General features: G+C 39.1%; 1 protein-coding gene and 1 non-coding gene across 4 annotated transcripts in view; both read left to right on the forward strand.

Annotated features, from left to right (window-relative positions):
* The window catches only part of Tfrc (transferrin receptor), a 29,795-nt gene that overhangs the window by 2,205 nt on the left and 10,029 nt on the right, over window positions 1-17,561 (forward strand). For 2 of the 3 annotated variants that reach the window (XM_070029953.1, XM_070029952.1), the window contains exons 2-11: window positions 3,727-3,791; window positions 4,929-5,130; window positions 5,474-5,693; window positions 6,692-6,841; window positions 7,219-7,321; window positions 8,980-9,093; window positions 11,398-11,496; window positions 11,882-12,021; window positions 14,413-14,570; window positions 15,493-15,612. In XM_070029953.1, the coding sequence (XP_069886054.1) occupies window positions 3,756-3,791; window positions 4,929-5,130; window positions 5,474-5,693; window positions 6,692-6,841; window positions 7,219-7,321; window positions 8,980-9,093; window positions 11,398-11,496; window positions 11,882-12,021; window positions 14,413-14,570; window positions 15,493-15,612 (1,342 nt within the window). In that variant the 5' untranslated portion in view covers window positions 3,727-3,755. The remainder of the gene's footprint in view (window positions 1-3,726; window positions 3,792-4,928; window positions 5,131-5,473; window positions 5,694-6,691; window positions 6,842-7,218; window positions 7,322-8,979; window positions 9,094-11,397; window positions 11,497-11,881; window positions 12,022-14,412; window positions 14,571-15,492; window positions 15,613-17,561) is intronic. The other variant, XM_070029954.1, reaches the window with a different exon arrangement.
* LOC138832682 (small nucleolar RNA SNORA29) lies at window positions 5,853-5,993 on the forward strand. The gene has a single exon (XR_011373629.1). It is a non-coding gene; the product is annotated as a small nucleolar RNA SNORA29 (small nucleolar RNA).

Consider the following 17,561-nt stretch of genomic DNA (forward strand, 5'->3'; position numbering starts at 1 on the left):
CTTTTTTGTAACAGTTGGAACTCTGCATCAAGCATGCCCTAGTACTATTAAATAAAATATCTTCACATTCTCTGAATTGCCACATAATTCAATATCAGTGTCACAGGAAAATTCAGTTAAAGACTTCAGAGATGGCCTTTGGGCTGAGTCTGGAAGAAATGAGTGGAGGAACAAGAAGAATATTAGTGGCTTTAGTCTCTGGATTTTCGTTTTGGAGATTATAGAAGTTATGACATCCTTATGTCACAATTTTTTTTCTCTAACTCTTGCTATTTTAATTTCATATCCTTGGGTTGAAATAGAAATAACATCTGTTTCTCAGAAAAAAACTACTAGGCAATGAAGATCTGGAACAGAGCCTTAAGCAGGTAGAGGAACTTCCTTTTACATGAGCTCCAAGGTCTTGAAACAGTAACATGTTTTCCAAGTTGAATTAGGCTTGTCCATATTAGCATGGGTGTTTGGTTGAGTTAGAAATCACTTTTGGGGGGCTGAAAATGTGGCTTAGTGGTAAAGTGCTTGCCAAGCATGCATGAGGCCCTAGGATCAATTCCTTCATACCACATAAATTAAAAGTAAATTATTTTTTTATTTTTTTTAACATTTTTTTATTTAAAAAAATAAACTTAATATTAAAGAAATGTTGCAAAAAAGTGTACTTAAAGTATAATTATACATAGTCATAATTGTATATTAATATATGTTCCTGCAGACAATCTCATTTAAATTCTTAATTTTCCTTTAATAGTACTTGATAGGCAAGTATGCTATCATTTGCCTAATGTTTTTTAACAGTGTTACCACTTTGGATATAAAATTAGTTTAGCTGGGTGCTGGTGGCTCACGCCTGTAATTCTAGCTACTCAGAAGGCTGAGATCTGAGAGGATCATGGTTCAAGTCCAGCCAGGGCAGGCTTATCTCTAATAAACCACCAGAAAACTGGAAGTGGCACTGTCGCTCAAGCGGTAGAGTACTCGCCTTGAGCTGAAGAGCTGAGGGACAGTGCCCAGGCCCAGAATTCAAGCCCCACGTCCAATATAAATAAATAAAATAGAATTAAAGACCAGGAGTGTAGCTCAGTAAGGGCGAGGTCCTGTGTCTCCCAACTACCACTAAATTAATTAACTAATTAAAAATTAGACAGTCTGGGGGGGGTTGGCTGGTTAGATGAGTGATAGATTTATAAGCTGTTTTTTTTTCCTAGAAAAGGATGATTAAAATTGGCTGAGGGTGGGCCTCTCTGGCTCTGGTTCTTGGTGATTGGGTCTGTACAGTTCTAGTGCAGTGGTGATGATAAACTTTGTACCAGAAGGAGCAAAAGATTGTGCTTCTGACAGTGCCTTCTATTGCTTGGGATTGAAAAATATTGTTTGGTTAATATGTTTTAGAAAGGAGCCTTTTTGTAAAGCTAATTTATAATGTCCTTTGTTTTGTAACCCTTATATAACTTCATTGTGCTTTATGATACTGTACTTGTTTAGGAAGTTTTAAAGTATGCAAAAATGGCCATTTTATAAATCTGAATGTAATTTTGATTTCAATCATCGAGGTGCATCCAAGTCAAGAAACTTTAGAATTCAGGTGACTTAACATTCGGCTCTCTGCTAGCCATAGAAGTTTATTTTACTTTGAACATAATTGAAATTAATTTTTATTTATTTATTTTTTGACTTTTCTTTTTTGGTACTGGGGATCGAACCCAGGACGTTGCACTTGCAGGTAAACGCTTTGCCACTGAGCTACATCCCAGCCCATGAAATTAATTTTTAAATTCTAGATAGAATTCAATTTCTACAACCCTGTAACCTGTTGAATTTTTTTCAGATGACCAGTTTTCAGCCTTGAACAAATTGATTAGCCTTTCAGCCAATTGACCTCAATTATCTATAAAAATGCATAACCTATATTTTTCTTTTGTCTTTTTTTGTCAGAGATCTCAACTATTCACTTAATCAGAATTAGGATTCTTTTGGGGCTGGGAGAGTTGAGACATGGATTTCAGATATATTTGGAATCAATCAAACTAGTTCTGCTTCAGCATTCTGGGATTCCAGGCCTGCACTATTAGACCTGGATGCTTTACCCTTTCTCTTTCTCCTCCTCTCCCCTTAACTCTTCCACTCAAGGCTGGCATTATATCACTTTAGACACAGCTTCCCTTTTGACTCTTTCTGGTTGATTGGAAATAAGAAAATCTCACTGCCTTTCCTGCATTTTCCCGCACGGACTGGCTTCAGACCATGATCTTCAGATTGCAGACTTCTTTGTAGCTAAGATTATAGGCCTGAGCCATTGGTTCCAGGCTGAGTTTTGACTTTTGCTTTATTTGTAGATTTTTTTTTTTGTTTTTTGTTTTTGTTTGTTTTTTGGGTCCCATCATGGGGCTTGACCTCTGGGCCTGGGCGCTGTCCCTCAGCTCTTCAGCTCCAGGCTAGCACTCTACCACTTGAGCCACAGCGCCACTTCTGGCTTTTTTCTTTTTGCTTATGTGGTGCTGAGGACTGGAACCCAGGGCCTCAGGCATGCAAGGCAAGCACTCTACCACTGAGCCACCTTCCCAGCCCTATTTGTGGATTTTTTAAAGATGATAATTTATTGATACCTTTTTTGGCTACTAGATTTGATTGCTTAAATCTCTTTAGCATGGATGATATTTTAACTTTTTTCTTACATTATAATTTTCAAAATTTCGAGCCTTAAAGAAAACGGAATAGTTATGCTAGCCATGAACCTTTTAACTAGATTCAACAACTGTTTGCTTTTTAAAATATTTTAAAAACTGGACTACTAGCCTGGCTCCATACCTGTATCCTAGCCACTCAGGAGACTGGATCTGGAGATCCAATTCAAAGCCAGCCTAGGAAGGAAAGTCTGTGAGATTAACTCCAATTAACCACCAGAAAACAGGAAGGGTCACTGTGGCTCAAAGTGGTAAATTGTTAGCCTTGAGCAAAAAAGCTCAGGGACAGTACCCAGACCCTGAGTTCAAGCCCCAAGACTGACAAAAACAAACAAACTAAACTAATAGTAAGTTATGGTACTTCATCTTTAATTCTTCAGCATTAATCCAAGAACAAAAAAACAACCTGATATTTATGTAGTGACATTACCCGGTGTATAGTCCCTTTTCAGGATTTTTATGTGCTTCGCTGTTGTCCAATTACTATCTCACCTCTGGTCAGGATTCAATAGTTATCATGAGAAAAAAGGTATTGGTTAAAGTATAGTGGTCCATATTTGTAATTCCAACACTGAGGAATTCAGAGTCCAGGGCCCACTTGATGCCACAGCGAATTCAGAGACAGCCTATATTGTGCAATCTAGTCTTAAATATCTGGACACCAGTAGCTGACATCTGTTGATCCTAACTACTGATGAGGCTGAAATCTGGAGGATCACAGTTCCAGGCCAGGCCAGGTAAAAAGTTTGAGATGCCCAGAAGGTGGGCTGTGATGGCACATGCCTGTTATCTCAGCTACAGGGATTTTAGATAGAAAGCCTAAAATGGGCAAATGATGTGGCTGAGCAGGAGAGTGCCTATCTAGCAAGTATGAAGCCCTAAGTACAAAACCCTAGTGCCACCACAAAAGGGGAAAAAAGGCTTTTCTAGAGTGGTATTAACGTATTTAACAATAAATTTGATAAGTAATAATCTAGCCTTGTAATTAAGAGTTCATACTGATAATCTAATACAGTGTCATCTATCTCATTATTCTTTATTCTAGCTTTAGGTTCTTCCTGGTGGCAACTCAAAATGATGGATCAAGCCAGATCAGCATTCTCTAACTTGGTGAGATATTTTCAGTAATATTTCATATAGACATGGCTTTTACTGAGTAAGCATGAAATAATATCCCAAACTATCAACAAGCATTCTTTACATTTGAACTGGTAGTATTGAGGCATAACAGATCCCATAACGAAGAGTATATTCACGGTTTGTAGTATTGAGGCATAACGGATCCAATAAAGAAGAGTATATTCACAGTCTTTATTTTTATGTTTTGCTATATTGCCCTTGCTGGCCCTGAATTCCCAGCCTCCAGAGTGCTAAATTTATGGAGATGTGCCATCATGCCTGGCTTATGGCTATATGTAGGTGTGTGCTAGTACTAGAGCTTGAATTTGGGACCTCCTTGCTAGGCAGGCACTGTACTACAAAGTGACACCTCCAGCCTCCAGCCTGAAGGTCTCTTTTAATAAAAAGTTAAAAACTAGAAAATATAATAGGAGACATACAAAACAGAAATCATGAATGAGAAAGCTGAATAAGCTGGGAACCAGTGGTTCATGCTTATAACTACTAAAGAGGCAGCAACCTAGAGAAGCCCAGTTTGAAGCCAGCCCAGGCCCACTATCTCCAAAATAGCCAAAAGCCTGCCCTGGAAGCATGGCTTCAGAGCACCCGCTGTGAGAAAGAAAGTGAAACAAGAGGATGAGGTGGAGTTCAAGCCCTTGTACCTACATACAAAAGGGAAAATTTTAAAGAAAAAAAAGGCAGGCCCCAAGGCTCATTATCCATTCTAGCTATTCAGGAGTCTGAGCTCTGAACTCAACCAGGAGGAAGATTGGAGATTCTTATCTCTAATTAACTGTCAAACTGGAAGTGCAGCTGTGGCTCACAAGGTAGAGCATTAGCCTTAAGCAAAAACGCTCAGGGGCAGTGCCCAAGCCTGAGTTGAAGCCCCAAGACTGGCACCAAAAAAAAACAAAAAGAGAAGAGAAGAAAACCCTGAAAAGACTTAGTATGCTTGTTATAGCCCTCAGCTGCCATTTTCAGAGCTGGCAACAGGGAAGAATGTTGATTTGGAAGGATAACTTGTTTTACCTTAAATGTGTATCAAGTCATATTACTGGTCCAGTAAGAAGTACAGTGCATAACCAACTTGTCAATGTCTATAATTCCCTTTTGTGTTCTTAATCTCAGTTTGGTGGAGAACCGATGTCATATACTCGGTTTAGCCTGGCTCGGCAGGTAGATGGAGATAACAGTCATGTGGAGATGAAACTTGCTGTAGATGAGGAAGAAAGTACTGATAATAACATGAGGACCAATGTCACAAAACCTAAAAGGTTTAATGGAAGAATCTGCTATGGGACGATTGCTGTAATCATCTTTTTCTTGATTGGTAAGAACAACTGTTCAAAAACTTATAAATAAGTCTTGAAAGTCTTGTTTCAGTTTAGAAGATGCTGATTTTGTACCTTTTTAAGCATCACTGCTAGGATTATGAATACAATGATTTAAGATTCTGTGCCTGCCATTTGCATATATAATAACAGGAAATTTTGATAAACTCAGCCTGAGATTTCAAGGAAGGCTTCTAGTAAATAACTATTTTGAATGGTAACCGTGTAATTTATTGGACTAAAACCTAAAAACATTGGTTTGCAGAATTTAATTAAAACCACTATTTTTAGGCTTAACTGACTATAATGAATTAAGTTCAGCTCTAAACTTTTTATCCTTAGGATTTATGATTGGCTACCTGGGCTACTGTAAACGTGTAGAACCAAAAGCTGATTGTAATAAAGTGGCAGAAGCAGGAACGACAGAGAATGCAGAAAATACATTCCCTGAGCAAGAGGCAGAAGACGTATTCCCTGAGCTGTCACCTCATTTGTATTGGGAAGACCTCAAAAACATGTTGTCAGAGAAACTGAATACCATAGACTTTCTCAACACCATCAAGTAAGCTTAGGCTCCTTCACAAGTTCAACCTCAGTATATAAACAAATTGTTTTATCAGATTAACTAAAACAAAGGTAATAGTCTTGAAGACAGGCTTTTCAGAGAGGCAGAGCTTTCTCATGTTTAACCAGAGAGATTAAACAATAAAAAATTCAAGTATTTCCCATTTAACTACAACATTTTCTTCTAAAAATAGATTTTAGTGGCTATGCTTATGGGATAAATTAAAGTTTCCATGATCTGAAGGGAAAGAGTTTAAAAAGTGCCCTCCTTCTATATAAAATGGCTGAACAGAAGAAAAGAAAAAAAATTGAAGTGATTCTGGTAGGGAAAAATGTTAAGAACTTTCTTTGAGATTCTTGTTTTTCATCAATAGTTGACTAGATCTTATTTCTTTGCCATCAGACTGGATTTTGCCCTGATGTTCCCTCTGAAGCTCTTGTAATGTCATGCTGAGCTTTTTTTTTGGTTGGTCATGGGGCTTGAACTCTAGGCCTGGGTGCTGTTTCTGAGTTCTTCAGCTCAAGGCTAACACTCTGCCACTTGAGCCACAGCGCCACTTCCGGCTTTTTTCTTATGTGGTGCTGAGGAATCGAACCCAGGGCCTCGAGCATTCAAGGCAAGTGCTCTACCACTGAGCCACCTTCCCAGCCCCGGCTTCTTTCAGTTTTGAACTAGACATTTTACCATTTTTATTTACAGTGAATATACTTACAGTGTATATACAAGAAGCATTTATGGATAAGGTGAAAATAATACACACAGAAAGAACTTGCTTGAGTATATTTAGAAAGAGCCATTGGGGTTAATAACTGAGTTTATTTTGAAACAATTTACTTAATCCTTGGGTTATATGTTTGTGTTACTGTGGATAGAACACAGGGCTTTGAGCATGCTAAGAAAGCTCTACCACTTGAGCCATACCTGGAAGTCCTAAAGGATTATTTAATAATCATTGTTATGTTAATAAGCACTTTAACAAATCTTTTTTCCTCCAGGCAGTTGAGTCAAGATATATATGTGCCTCGTGAGGCTGGATCTCCTAAAGATGAAAGTCTTGGTTATTTTGTTGAAAATCAATTCAGTGAATTTAAATTCAGCAAAGTTTGGCGAGATGAACATTATGTTAAGATTCAGGTCAAGGGCAGGTATGTTGAAAGATGATAAATGTTGCAACTTTTTTTTTTTTTAACTACTTTGGTATACAAATTGGTAGACTAAAAGCAAAGATTTTCAAAATAAAAAAATTAAGCTTAAGATTTATAACTACATTTCAAGCCAAATAATGCAAATGCTGAGTATTCTAAAGCTATTTTTTTGGTATTTTTTTATGGTAAAAATATTGTACAGAGGGGTTACAGTTACATGAGTAAGGTAATAAGTACATTTCCTATTGAGCATTGTTACCTCCTCCTTTGTTTTTCCCCTACCATCCCTTCCTTCACCAACTCATCATCCCTACCCCCTCATTTAATTTTTTTTTGCCCAGGATGGCCTTAGTTTAATTTTAACTTAATCTTTTTAGCAGTGCTCAAAACTCTGTGACTCTAATGACAAATGGTGCTATGGCATACCTGGTGGAGAATCCTGAGGGTTACGTGGCATATAGTAAGGCTACAACAGTTACTGTAAGTAAGACAAAAAAAGGGCATGAGACTTCACTGAAGAGTTGAATTCATTGTGTTTGCTGTCCTTAGAACTGTAGATACACTAGTTTAAATTTACTTTTTGAGCTGGGTGCCCATGCTTTATGCCTGTAATCCTGTCTACTTTCGAGACTGAGATCTGAGGATCACAGTTCAAAGCTATTTCAGACAGAAAAGCCTGCAAGACTTATCTCTCTATTCACTAGCAAAAACTAGAAGTGAAAGTGTGACTCAAGTGGTAGAATGCCAACTTTGAACAAAAAGAACCAAGCAGTAGTGCTAGTCCCTGAGTTCAATTCTGATACTGACAACAAAATAATATCTTAAATAATTAACTTCTAAGATTTAAATTGTTAGATATTATTCTCAACCCTCCAGTGCCTTAGTCAAAATAAATTGCAAGGTCCTAATGTTTTTCTACAAAGCCTTACTCTTACTGTTGTCCTTTTCATTCATTTTGGCTACTCAGACCACCTTAGTGACGTTCAAGCATGTGCCACCTCTTTATGGAACTTGCCTTGCTAGTCTTTCCTAAACATTAACATGACTTGTCTGACTTGTCTCTTCTCAAACATTATCTTATTAAGGACTTCCTTATTTTTTTCAAAAAATAGCTTCCCACTTATCCCTTTACCCTATCCTGCTTTTTTTTCATAGTACTTTTTCCACCAGATTCTTATTCATTTGTTTCCATTAAAATGTAAGCTACATGAGTTTATTGCATTTTTCAGACATGACTTAGAGCCTTGGAGAGTACCTGACACATGGTAGTATTTGTTAAGTAAAGTGCATATATAAAGTTCCTTCTTACCTGGGGACCAATCTCGAGCTGCAAGTGTAGCTCAGAAATAGCATTAAAAAAATGTTCAGATAATTAATTTGATCTTGGCTGGGTGGGGAACTAGTTTCAACTTGATTCTTCTTTTGTCATTTGTGGACTTGAACTCAGGGCTTGGGCACTGTCCCTTAGCACTTTTTAGTTCAAGGCTAGTACTCTTATCACTCTGAGCCCCAGTGCCACTTTCAGCTTTTTCTCAGTATCAATTTGATTTTTCTTAATGCTTGATCTTTTCAAACAGACAAAATGATGAAAAGTAGAAATAGATAGACGGAATGAATTATTTTCAGGTTAAAAGTGTGTTTGTGCCAGTGGCTCATGCCTGTAATTCTAGCTACTCAGGAGGCCAGGAACTGAGGATCACAGGAAGGGTCAGTGAGATTCTTATTTTCAATAAACTACTCAGAAAAAGGGCAGAAGTGGCGCTGTGGCTCAAGTGATAGAGCCTTGAGCACAAAGAAGCTCAGGGATAGCTCCCAGGCCCTAATTTCAAGCCCCAGGACTGGCAGAAAAATAATTTTTTGTGAGGTGTGTCTGTCTGCTTAGTTTAAGCCTGAGTCCTCCAGAGAGGAATATGGATAGTTTGGATTGTTACAGAATAGTTCTGAATTGCTGGTATTACTCTTAATGACTTAATCATTCATTATCCTTTCTCTTTCTAAAACAATGTAAAATAGCCTTCAGAGGGCAACCTAGGATAAGGAAAGACATGAGACCATTCCTGATGATTTTGATCTTTTATATCAGATTCTATAGCTGCTTTTATACCATATCTCTCATTAAACCTATGTTTTTGTTCTAGGGGAAACTTATCCATGCTAATTTTGGCACTAGAAAAGACTTTGAGGATTTAAAAACTTCTGTGAATGGATCTATAGTGATTGTTAGAGCAGGGAAAATCACTGTTGCAGAAAAGGTATGTGTAATTAAATACATAGATTTTTTTTCTTCAGTTAAATGATATTTCTTGTTAATTTTCTTATATTTTGAAAAACCAACAGTTAAATTATCATAGCTGAAAAGTTAATTTATTGAAGTGGTCGATAAATCAAACAGATCCCAATTACATGTTATAAGGATACTTCAAATGATAGCTTATTCACTTGGAACATTTTGCAGTTATTGGCTTTCAGTGAAAATAAAGTAAAATCCCTGGTTTTGGTTGTCACAGGTTTGTAATATAGAAGGATCATGAATCCTGGGCCAGTCTGGGCTGAATAGTGGGACCCTGCCTTAAAAAAACAGAAAGGAACTACCTGGCTGTGGTTGGCTCTTTACTGTAATCCCAGCTATTGTAGAGGTAGAGATTTAAGAGGAGGAAGAACTCAATTCTATACAACTTGATCTATGCTGGTCCTGACATAAACATGAGGCCCTATTTGAGAAGTAACTAATGCAAAATGGACCATGGCATGGCTCAGGTGATAGAGAACCTGTCTAGCAGAGGAAAAATTTAGTACCACTAAAAAAAGAGAAAACAAAGTAATTTTTTGGGGGGTCTGGTTGTGGGGCCTGAACTCTGGGCCTGGGCACTGTCCCTCAGCTCTTCAGCCCAAGGCTAGGGCTCTACCACTTGAGCCACAGCACCACTCCCGGCTTTTTTCTTTTTGCTTATGTGGTGCTGAGGAATCGAACCCAGGGCCTCATGTATGCAAGGCAAGCACTCTAACACTGAGCCACATTCCCAGCCCCCAAAGTAATTTTATTTTTTATTTTATTTTTTTGGGGGGGTCCGGTTGTGGGGCCTGAACTCTGGGCCTGGGCGCTGTCCCTCAGCTCTTCAGCTTAAGGCTAGCACTCTACCACTTGAGCCACAGCACCACTTCCGCCTTTTTTCTTTTTTGCTTATGTGGTGCTGAGGAATCAAACCCAGGGCCTCAGGCATGCAAGGCAAGTGCTCTACCACTGAGCCACCTTCCCAGCCCCCCAAAGTAATTTTAAAATGATTTACTTAAAAGCAGTTATAGTCTGTGTAACCCAGATTTGTTTGTATGGAGTTCAGTTCTAATTGACTAAAAAAAGCAAAGGATAATGGTAGATTTCACTTTTCCTTTTCCATTAGAGAAGTTCCTTAATGACTTTTAAAAACAGGTATCTAAACAATATACAAGACAACCAACTATCAACAACAAAATAGCCCTATGAAGCTACAATTTCGCTTCCCCATACCACGCCTCAGTTCTGTTTCCTGTTGATTCTTCTATCATTGTCCTTTCTTCTGTGCAGTCTTTTCTTTGCTCCATATTTCTAAAGGATAATTTTATATTTATATCACTCTCCCCCCCCTTTCTGTTTTTTTGTTTTGTTTTGTTTTTGGTCATGTGGCTTGAACTCTGGGCCTGATACTGTCCCTCAGCTCTCCTCAAGGCGAGCGCTCTACCACTTGAGCCACAGCACCACTTCTGGCTTTCTGATGGTTAATTGGTTTCACAGACTTTACTGGTTGGGCTGGCTTTAAACTGTGATCCTCAGATCTCAGCCTCCTGAGTAGCTAGGATTACAGGCGTGAGCCACTGGTACCCAGCTATATCACCTTTATTAACTTAAATTATAAAAGTATAAATTTAGCATTTAGAATCCTTCTCTGATATACTTCTCTCACTCAATGCAATTTTATCATAACTTTTTAGAGAAATGAGCATTTTTTGTAACTATTACCTTGTATATATTCATCTGAACTAATTTTTTTAGTACATTAATTAAATTAGTCCTTTTTGATTCCTTTTTTGGTATGACTAGTTCTTCCTAAAGTATTGTAATACAAATAATCTATAGATGTTTTGGGGAGCTTAGGAGGGTTGGAGATTCTCCGGAAATTCTTTTGTAGGCAAATTATGTTGGTTTTTGTTTGTTTGGTTTTGTTTTTTTTTTTTTTTGAACATTCTGAGCCCTAACTGCTTTGTCTTATAAATAAGTTTAATGAATTTGTTTGAAGATAAGGTTTTGTTTTTCCTAGATATTTCTTTAAAATATTTGGGAGTATTGGCCTAGTCCTTTGTTAAATTTTGTGCTTGAGCATGAAGTCCAGTATGTTTTATTTTCTGTTCTGTTCTTTTCTTTTTTTGGGGCGGGGGGGAGCTTGGGCACAGTCCCTGCACTCTTCAGCTCAAGGCGAGCGCTCTACCATTTGAACCACAGCACCACTTCTCAGTATGTTATTTTCATTTTCCATGATCAACTCTTCACTTCTGAGTTTTTGTGTGTGTGTTTTTTTTTTTAGGTTTCAAATGCTGAAAGATTAAACGCAATTGGTGTCATAATATACATGGACAATACTAACTATCCCATAGTTAGTGCAAATGTTCCATTCTTTGGACATGTGAGTTCTTATTTCTTTAGTCAGTAATTTTTGAATTCTTTAAATTGATGTGATTCCAGATTTACTTAAAGTAGAATTTGTCTTAATTATTCTGTTGAAAGAGTTGTAGCAGGTACTGTGAAGGTGAATTTCTTTGATTTTGGAAATCTTACTAATAAAAATACCAAATCAGTAGTGCCTTAAATTGAAAATTGCTAACAATACTTGTTAAATACTTCTCAGAACCTTAAATTGAGAATTTTGCACAGACAATATTTAAAAAGTCATAGAGCCATTTAGAATTTCAGGCTTCATGATGCTAAATAAAGCTTAAATGTGAATCTTTTAGTGACCTTCTTGGACTTCTAAAGTGCAAGATAAAGATAATTGTTATTTTGTTTACTAGGCTCATCTGGGAACAGGCGACCCTTATACACCTGGATTCCCTTCTTTCAATCATACTCAGTTTCCACCATCTCAATCATCAGGATTGCCAAATATACCTGTCCAAACAATTTCCAGACAGGGTGCAGAACAGCTCTTTGGGTAAGTTCTTATTTGGGTAAGGGGCAAATACAGTAATAAGCTTAAATTAATAAACTCTTAAAGACTGCAATCCTAGCTACTCAGGAGGTCGAGATATGAAGATCGTAGTTCAAAGCCAGCCTGGGCTGGAAGTCTGAGACCTTATCTCCAGTTAACCACCAGAAAACCAGAAATGGCTCTGTGGCTCAAAGTGGTAGAGCACTAGCCTTGAGCAAAAAGAGCTCAGGGACAGCATCCAGGCCCAGAGTTTAAACATAATGACTGACCAAAAAATAAAAACTCTTAAAAACAACTAATTTTCCCCATTTGAATATTTGGGGGATGTTTAACTATCACCTTGGTATAGATGAATGAAATTTTTTTTTCATACAGATATTTTATTCTTTTGCAAGTCCTGGGGCTTGAACTTAGGGCCTGGGCACTGTCCCTGAGCTTTTTGTTCAAGGCTAGCACTCTACCATTTGAGCAACAGGGCCACTTCCAGCCTTCTCTGTTTATGTTATATTGAAGAATCAAACTCAGGGCTTCATGCATGCTAGGCAAGCACTTTAATTCTAGCAGCACGGAAGATGTGTTTCCTTGTTTATAGTTGAATGTCTTCAGTTCTTAAGGTAGTTTCCTGATTTTTTTTTTTTTTTTTTTTTTTGGTCATGGGGCTTGAACTCTGGGTCTGGGCTCTTCAGCTTAAGGCAAGTGCTCTCTACCACTTGAGCCACAGCACCACTTCTGGCTTTTTCTGCTTAAAGTTTAAAAAAAAATAAGAGGCTGAGATCTGAGGATCTTGCTGAGACTAATCTGGGGGTAGGGTGAGGGGGGTGCTGGTTAATTGGAGATGTGAGAATCTGTTTTCCCAGGCTAGCTTCACCTAAAATCTCAGATTCAGCCCCCTGAGTAGCTAGGATTATAGACTTGAGCCTTGGGAACCCAGTGGCCCCACCTTTAAAAGAAAGGAAAAGAAAACCAATGTGATTGAAGTATCTATCATTAATTTTTATCTTGATATAGATATTATTACACTTGGCATCATAGGATGAATATCTAATTTCAGGCTTTATTCAAGGATTTGTTTACTTTGTAATATAGAAAAAATTATTCTAGCCGGGCGCTGGTGGCTCACGCCTGTAATCCTAGCTACTCAGGAGGCTGAGATCTGAGGATCGCGGTTCAAAGCCAGCCTGGGCAGGAGAGACCGTGAGACTCCTATCTCCAATAAACCACCAGAAAACCGGAAGTGGCGCTGTGGCTCAAGTGGTGGAGCGCTCGCCTTGAGCTGAAGAGCTGAGGGACAGCGCCCAGGCTCAGAGTTCAAGCCCCACGACCGACAAAAGAAAAAAGAAAAAATTATTCTAAACCCTCTGAACCTGTTTCTTCAATTTAATTAAGTAACTATAATACATCTTGTTTAGTATAGCATTTTTTAAATGAAAAGCTTTATAAAGTAGTGTGACAATTCTGCATAAGAGGCATTTGTGGGCTGGGAAGGTGGCTCAGTGGTAGAGCGCTTGCCTTGCATGCCTGAGGCCCTGGGTTCGATTCCTCAGCACCACATAAGCAAGGCATTTGTTAGGTGGTTCTTGTTTTTTTGTTTTGGTTTGGTTTGTTTTATTGTCAGTTGTGGGACTTGAACTTGGCCTGGGTTCTGTCCCTCAGCTCTTAAGCTCAAGGCTAGCGCTCTTCCACTTGAGTCACAGTGCCCCTTCTGGTTTTCTAGTGGTTAATTGGTTACATCAGTTCCTTATTATAACATAGGAACAATTTTTCCAGTTATTTTCAGGATGATGCATAGGAATTAGTCATATTTTTACAATAGAGATAAAAGTGTGCATTACACTTGTTAGTAGGGAGGTAGGGAAATCCAAAATGTATTAACAGACTTTCACATGAGACCATTCTGAGTCTATCCTGGTATGTGTTTCAGATGTCAGCTACAGTTTTGTCTCTGGCAAAAAGGCAGAAATCACGAGGTTTTTTTTGTTTTGTTTTTTTTTAAGGAATTCTAGTCTAGGGGCCTGGGTACTATCCCTGAACTTTTTTCTCAAGACTAGTGCTCTACCACCTGAGCCATAGCTCTGCTTCCAGCTTCTTCCTGGTGGTTAATTGGAGATAAAAGTTTCGTGGACTTGCAAAGCCAACCAGGGCTGGCTGTGATCCCCAGATCTCAGCCTCCCAAGTAGCTATGAATAAGTAGCTATGATTCCAGGCATGAGCCACTGGTAACTGGCAAGATTTAAAAAAAAATAAATAAACTAGGAAGTAACTCATGGTTACTGCCTAAACATTAGAGTAAAACAAAAATGGTTAAGCACTAAAGAGTAGATTTTCTGTTCTCTGATTTTGATCTTATAAACTTGAGGAAAGTAATACTAACTGATGCCTGTTTTCTGCTTCTAGAAATATGGTAGATGAATGTCCTGATAACTGGAGAACAGACCCTTCATGCAGAATGCAGTCTGCAGAAAACCGCACTGTGAAGCTCACTGTGAACAATATGCTAAAAGAGATCAAAATTTCTAACGTCTTTGGAGTTATTAAAGGCTTCGAAGAACCAGGTTAGGAATTTTGATATGTGGGTTTTTTTATTCCTTGTTTTTCCTTTGAATTGTGTATTCTTACTATTAAGGATATTGTCAGAAGCCAGGAATAGCTTGGTTTTGTGAAGTGCTTGTCTTATCTCAGCAAAACAAATTGTTTAGGTATACCAGCTTTATTGGGAGAAAAGAGGTCCCTGAGAAATTGACATGTTAAAAACTGATTATTACAACTAGAAAAAAATTTTGTTATTGACTGAACCATAGGTGTAAGCATAGGGGACAGATAAACATTCTTTTACTTGTAACTGTTTGAGTTCAAGAAGTCATACAAAGCCGGGTGCTGGTGGCTCACGCCTGTAATCCTAGCTACTCAGGAGGCTGAGATCTGAGGATCGCGGTTCAAAGCCAGCCCGGGCAAGAAAGACCGTGAGACTCCTATCTCCAATAAACCACCAGAAAACCAGAAGTGGCGCTGTGGCTCAAGTGGTAGAGCGCTCGCCTTGAGCTGAAGAGCTGAGGGACAACACCCAGGCCCAGAGTTCAAGCCCCACGACCGACAAAAAAAAAAAAAAGAAGTCATACAAGCCGGGCGCCGGTGGCTCATGCCTGTAATCCTAGCTACTCAGGAGGCTGAGATCTGAGGATCGCTGTTCAAACCCCGGGCAGGAAAGTCCATGAGACTCTTATCTCCAATAAATAACTAGAAAACCAGAAGTGGTGCTGTGGCTCAGGCTGTGGCTTGAGCTGAAGAACACCCCATGACAGACCAAAAAAAAAAAGTCATGCTGTTTTAATGCCTGGTTTCATAAAACAGATCTGAAGTTAGGCTTTTCTATCTTCAGTTCATACCCTCCTACTTATGTGCTTATTCTAGGCTTAAGTATTAGATAGTAAGATTTTAAAGTTGTATATGTGATCATTTTCCTTTTTTCCTTCTAAGATCGATACGTTGTAGTAGGAGCCCAGAGAGATGCCTGGGGTCCTGGAGTTGCAAAGTCCAGTGTAGGAACAGCTCTTTTGTTGGAACTGGCCCGGATATTCTCAGATATGGTCTTAAATGGTGAGTATAAATTAAAGGCCTTTGACAATTAGCTCTGTGCTATATTTAATTGTATTGCTTTGCTTACTTTATGTTAGGTATTTTATTTATTTATTTTTTGGGGGGGTCCGGTCATGAGGCCTGAACTCTGGGCCTGGGCGCTGTCCCTCAGCTCTTCAGCTCAAGGATAGCGCTCTACCACTTATGCCACAGTGCCACTTCCAGCTTTTTTCTTTTTGCTTATGTGGCGCTGAGGAATCGAACCCAGGGCCTCAAGCATGCAAAGCAAGCGCTCTACCACTGAGCCACCTTCCCAGCCCCTGTTAGGTCTTTTAATACAAGGCAGATTAGATTGCCTTTTGACTTTGAAATGACTCCTCCCAAGAAGTGTCATTGTATTACAATGCATCTTGAGATACTGGAAAGGATTTAATACTGAGTCATTGAATCTAAATGGTCCTTAAGTAATCTTTTTTTCTTTTTTTTTTTGGTTGGTCAAAGGTGCTGACCTTTGCTCTTCAGCTCAAGGTGAGCACTCTACTGTTTGAGCCACAGCGCCACTTCTGTTTTTCTGGTGGTTTATTGGAGAAAGGAGTCTCAAGGACTTTCTTGCCCAGGCTGGCTTTGAACAGCGATCCTCAGATCTCAGCCTCCTGAGTAGCTAGGATTACAGTCGTAAGTCACCTGCGCCCAGCTGGTCCTTAAGCAATCTTGCTGTAAGTAGTGGCATAGTTCTATAGATAAAGCCAAAGCCTGACAATTACTATAATTTTGTTCTGCCTATTTTCAAGTCTTTCTGTCCAGTAATTATTGCTCCTAAAAACCTTGTCCACATACCACATTTTTAAAGCATAATTCTTTTTGCAAATTTTAGTGCTTTTACAGAAAGCACAGGAGTACAGAAAAATACATATTTAGGGCAGCTGCACAGGTAGCCTAAAAAGTGGTGGTCTGAACCAGGTGCTGGTGGCTCATGCCTATAATCCTAGCTACTCAGGAGTCTGAGATCTGAGGATCGAGGTTCAAAGCTAGCCTGAGCAGGAAACTCCGTGAGACTCCCATTTCTAATAAACCACTCAGAAAACCAGAAGTTGCGCTGTGGCTCAAGTGGTAGAGCTCTCACCTTGACCTGAAGAGCTGAGGGATAGCCCCCAGGCCCAGACAGAGTTCAAGCCCTGCAAATGACCAAAAAACAAAACAAAAAAAAGTAGTGTTCTGTACTTGTCAGTCAACACCTGTGATCCCAGCTACCAGCAGAGGGCAGAGATTGGAGGATTATGGAAGAAGACAGCCTAGGCAGAGAAGAAAGGGAGACTCCAGTTCCAATTAAGTAGTAGACCCAGGCAAGCTGAATGAGAATGAAGAGCTAAAAATGCAGTGGCCACAAATTTAATTTCTCTGGAAGCTTACTGTCAATAGAATTTGCAAATGATATTTCATAAACAGAATAAACATGTTCAGCCAGATGTGGTATTATTCCCAATAGGGAGGCTGAGAAAGCAGGATACTTAAACCCATGTGTTTTGAGGCCAGTCTGGGCAACATAACAAGAACCTATATATCAAAAACAAAAATCTTGGGGAATGTGGCTTAGTGGTTGAATACTTGTCTAGCATGCATGAAGCCCTGGGTTCAATTCCTCAATACCACATAAACAAAAAAAGTAAGAAGTGGCACTGTGGCTCAAGTAGGAGAGTGATAGCCTTGAGCACAGAGAGGCTTAGGGACAGAACCCAGGCCCTGAGTTCAAGCCCCAGGACCAGCAAAAAAGAAAAGAAAAAAAAGACAACTGGGAAGGTGGCTCAGGTGGAGTGCATGCATGAAGCCCTGGGTTCAATTCCTCAGCACCACATAAGCAGAAAAAGCCAGAAGTGGCGCTGTGGCTCAAGTGGTAGAGCGCTAGCCTTGAGTTGAAGAGCTGAGGGACAGTGCCCAGGCCCAGAGTTCAGGCCCATGACTGACAAAATACA

This window comes from Dipodomys merriami, unplaced genomic scaffold, assembly GCF_024711535.1.
Source record: "Dipodomys merriami isolate MVZ:Mamm:240054 unplaced genomic scaffold, mDipMer1.0.p SCAF_2, whole genome shotgun sequence".
Lineage (NCBI taxonomy): Eukaryota > Metazoa > Chordata > Mammalia > Rodentia > Heteromyidae > Dipodomys > Dipodomys merriami.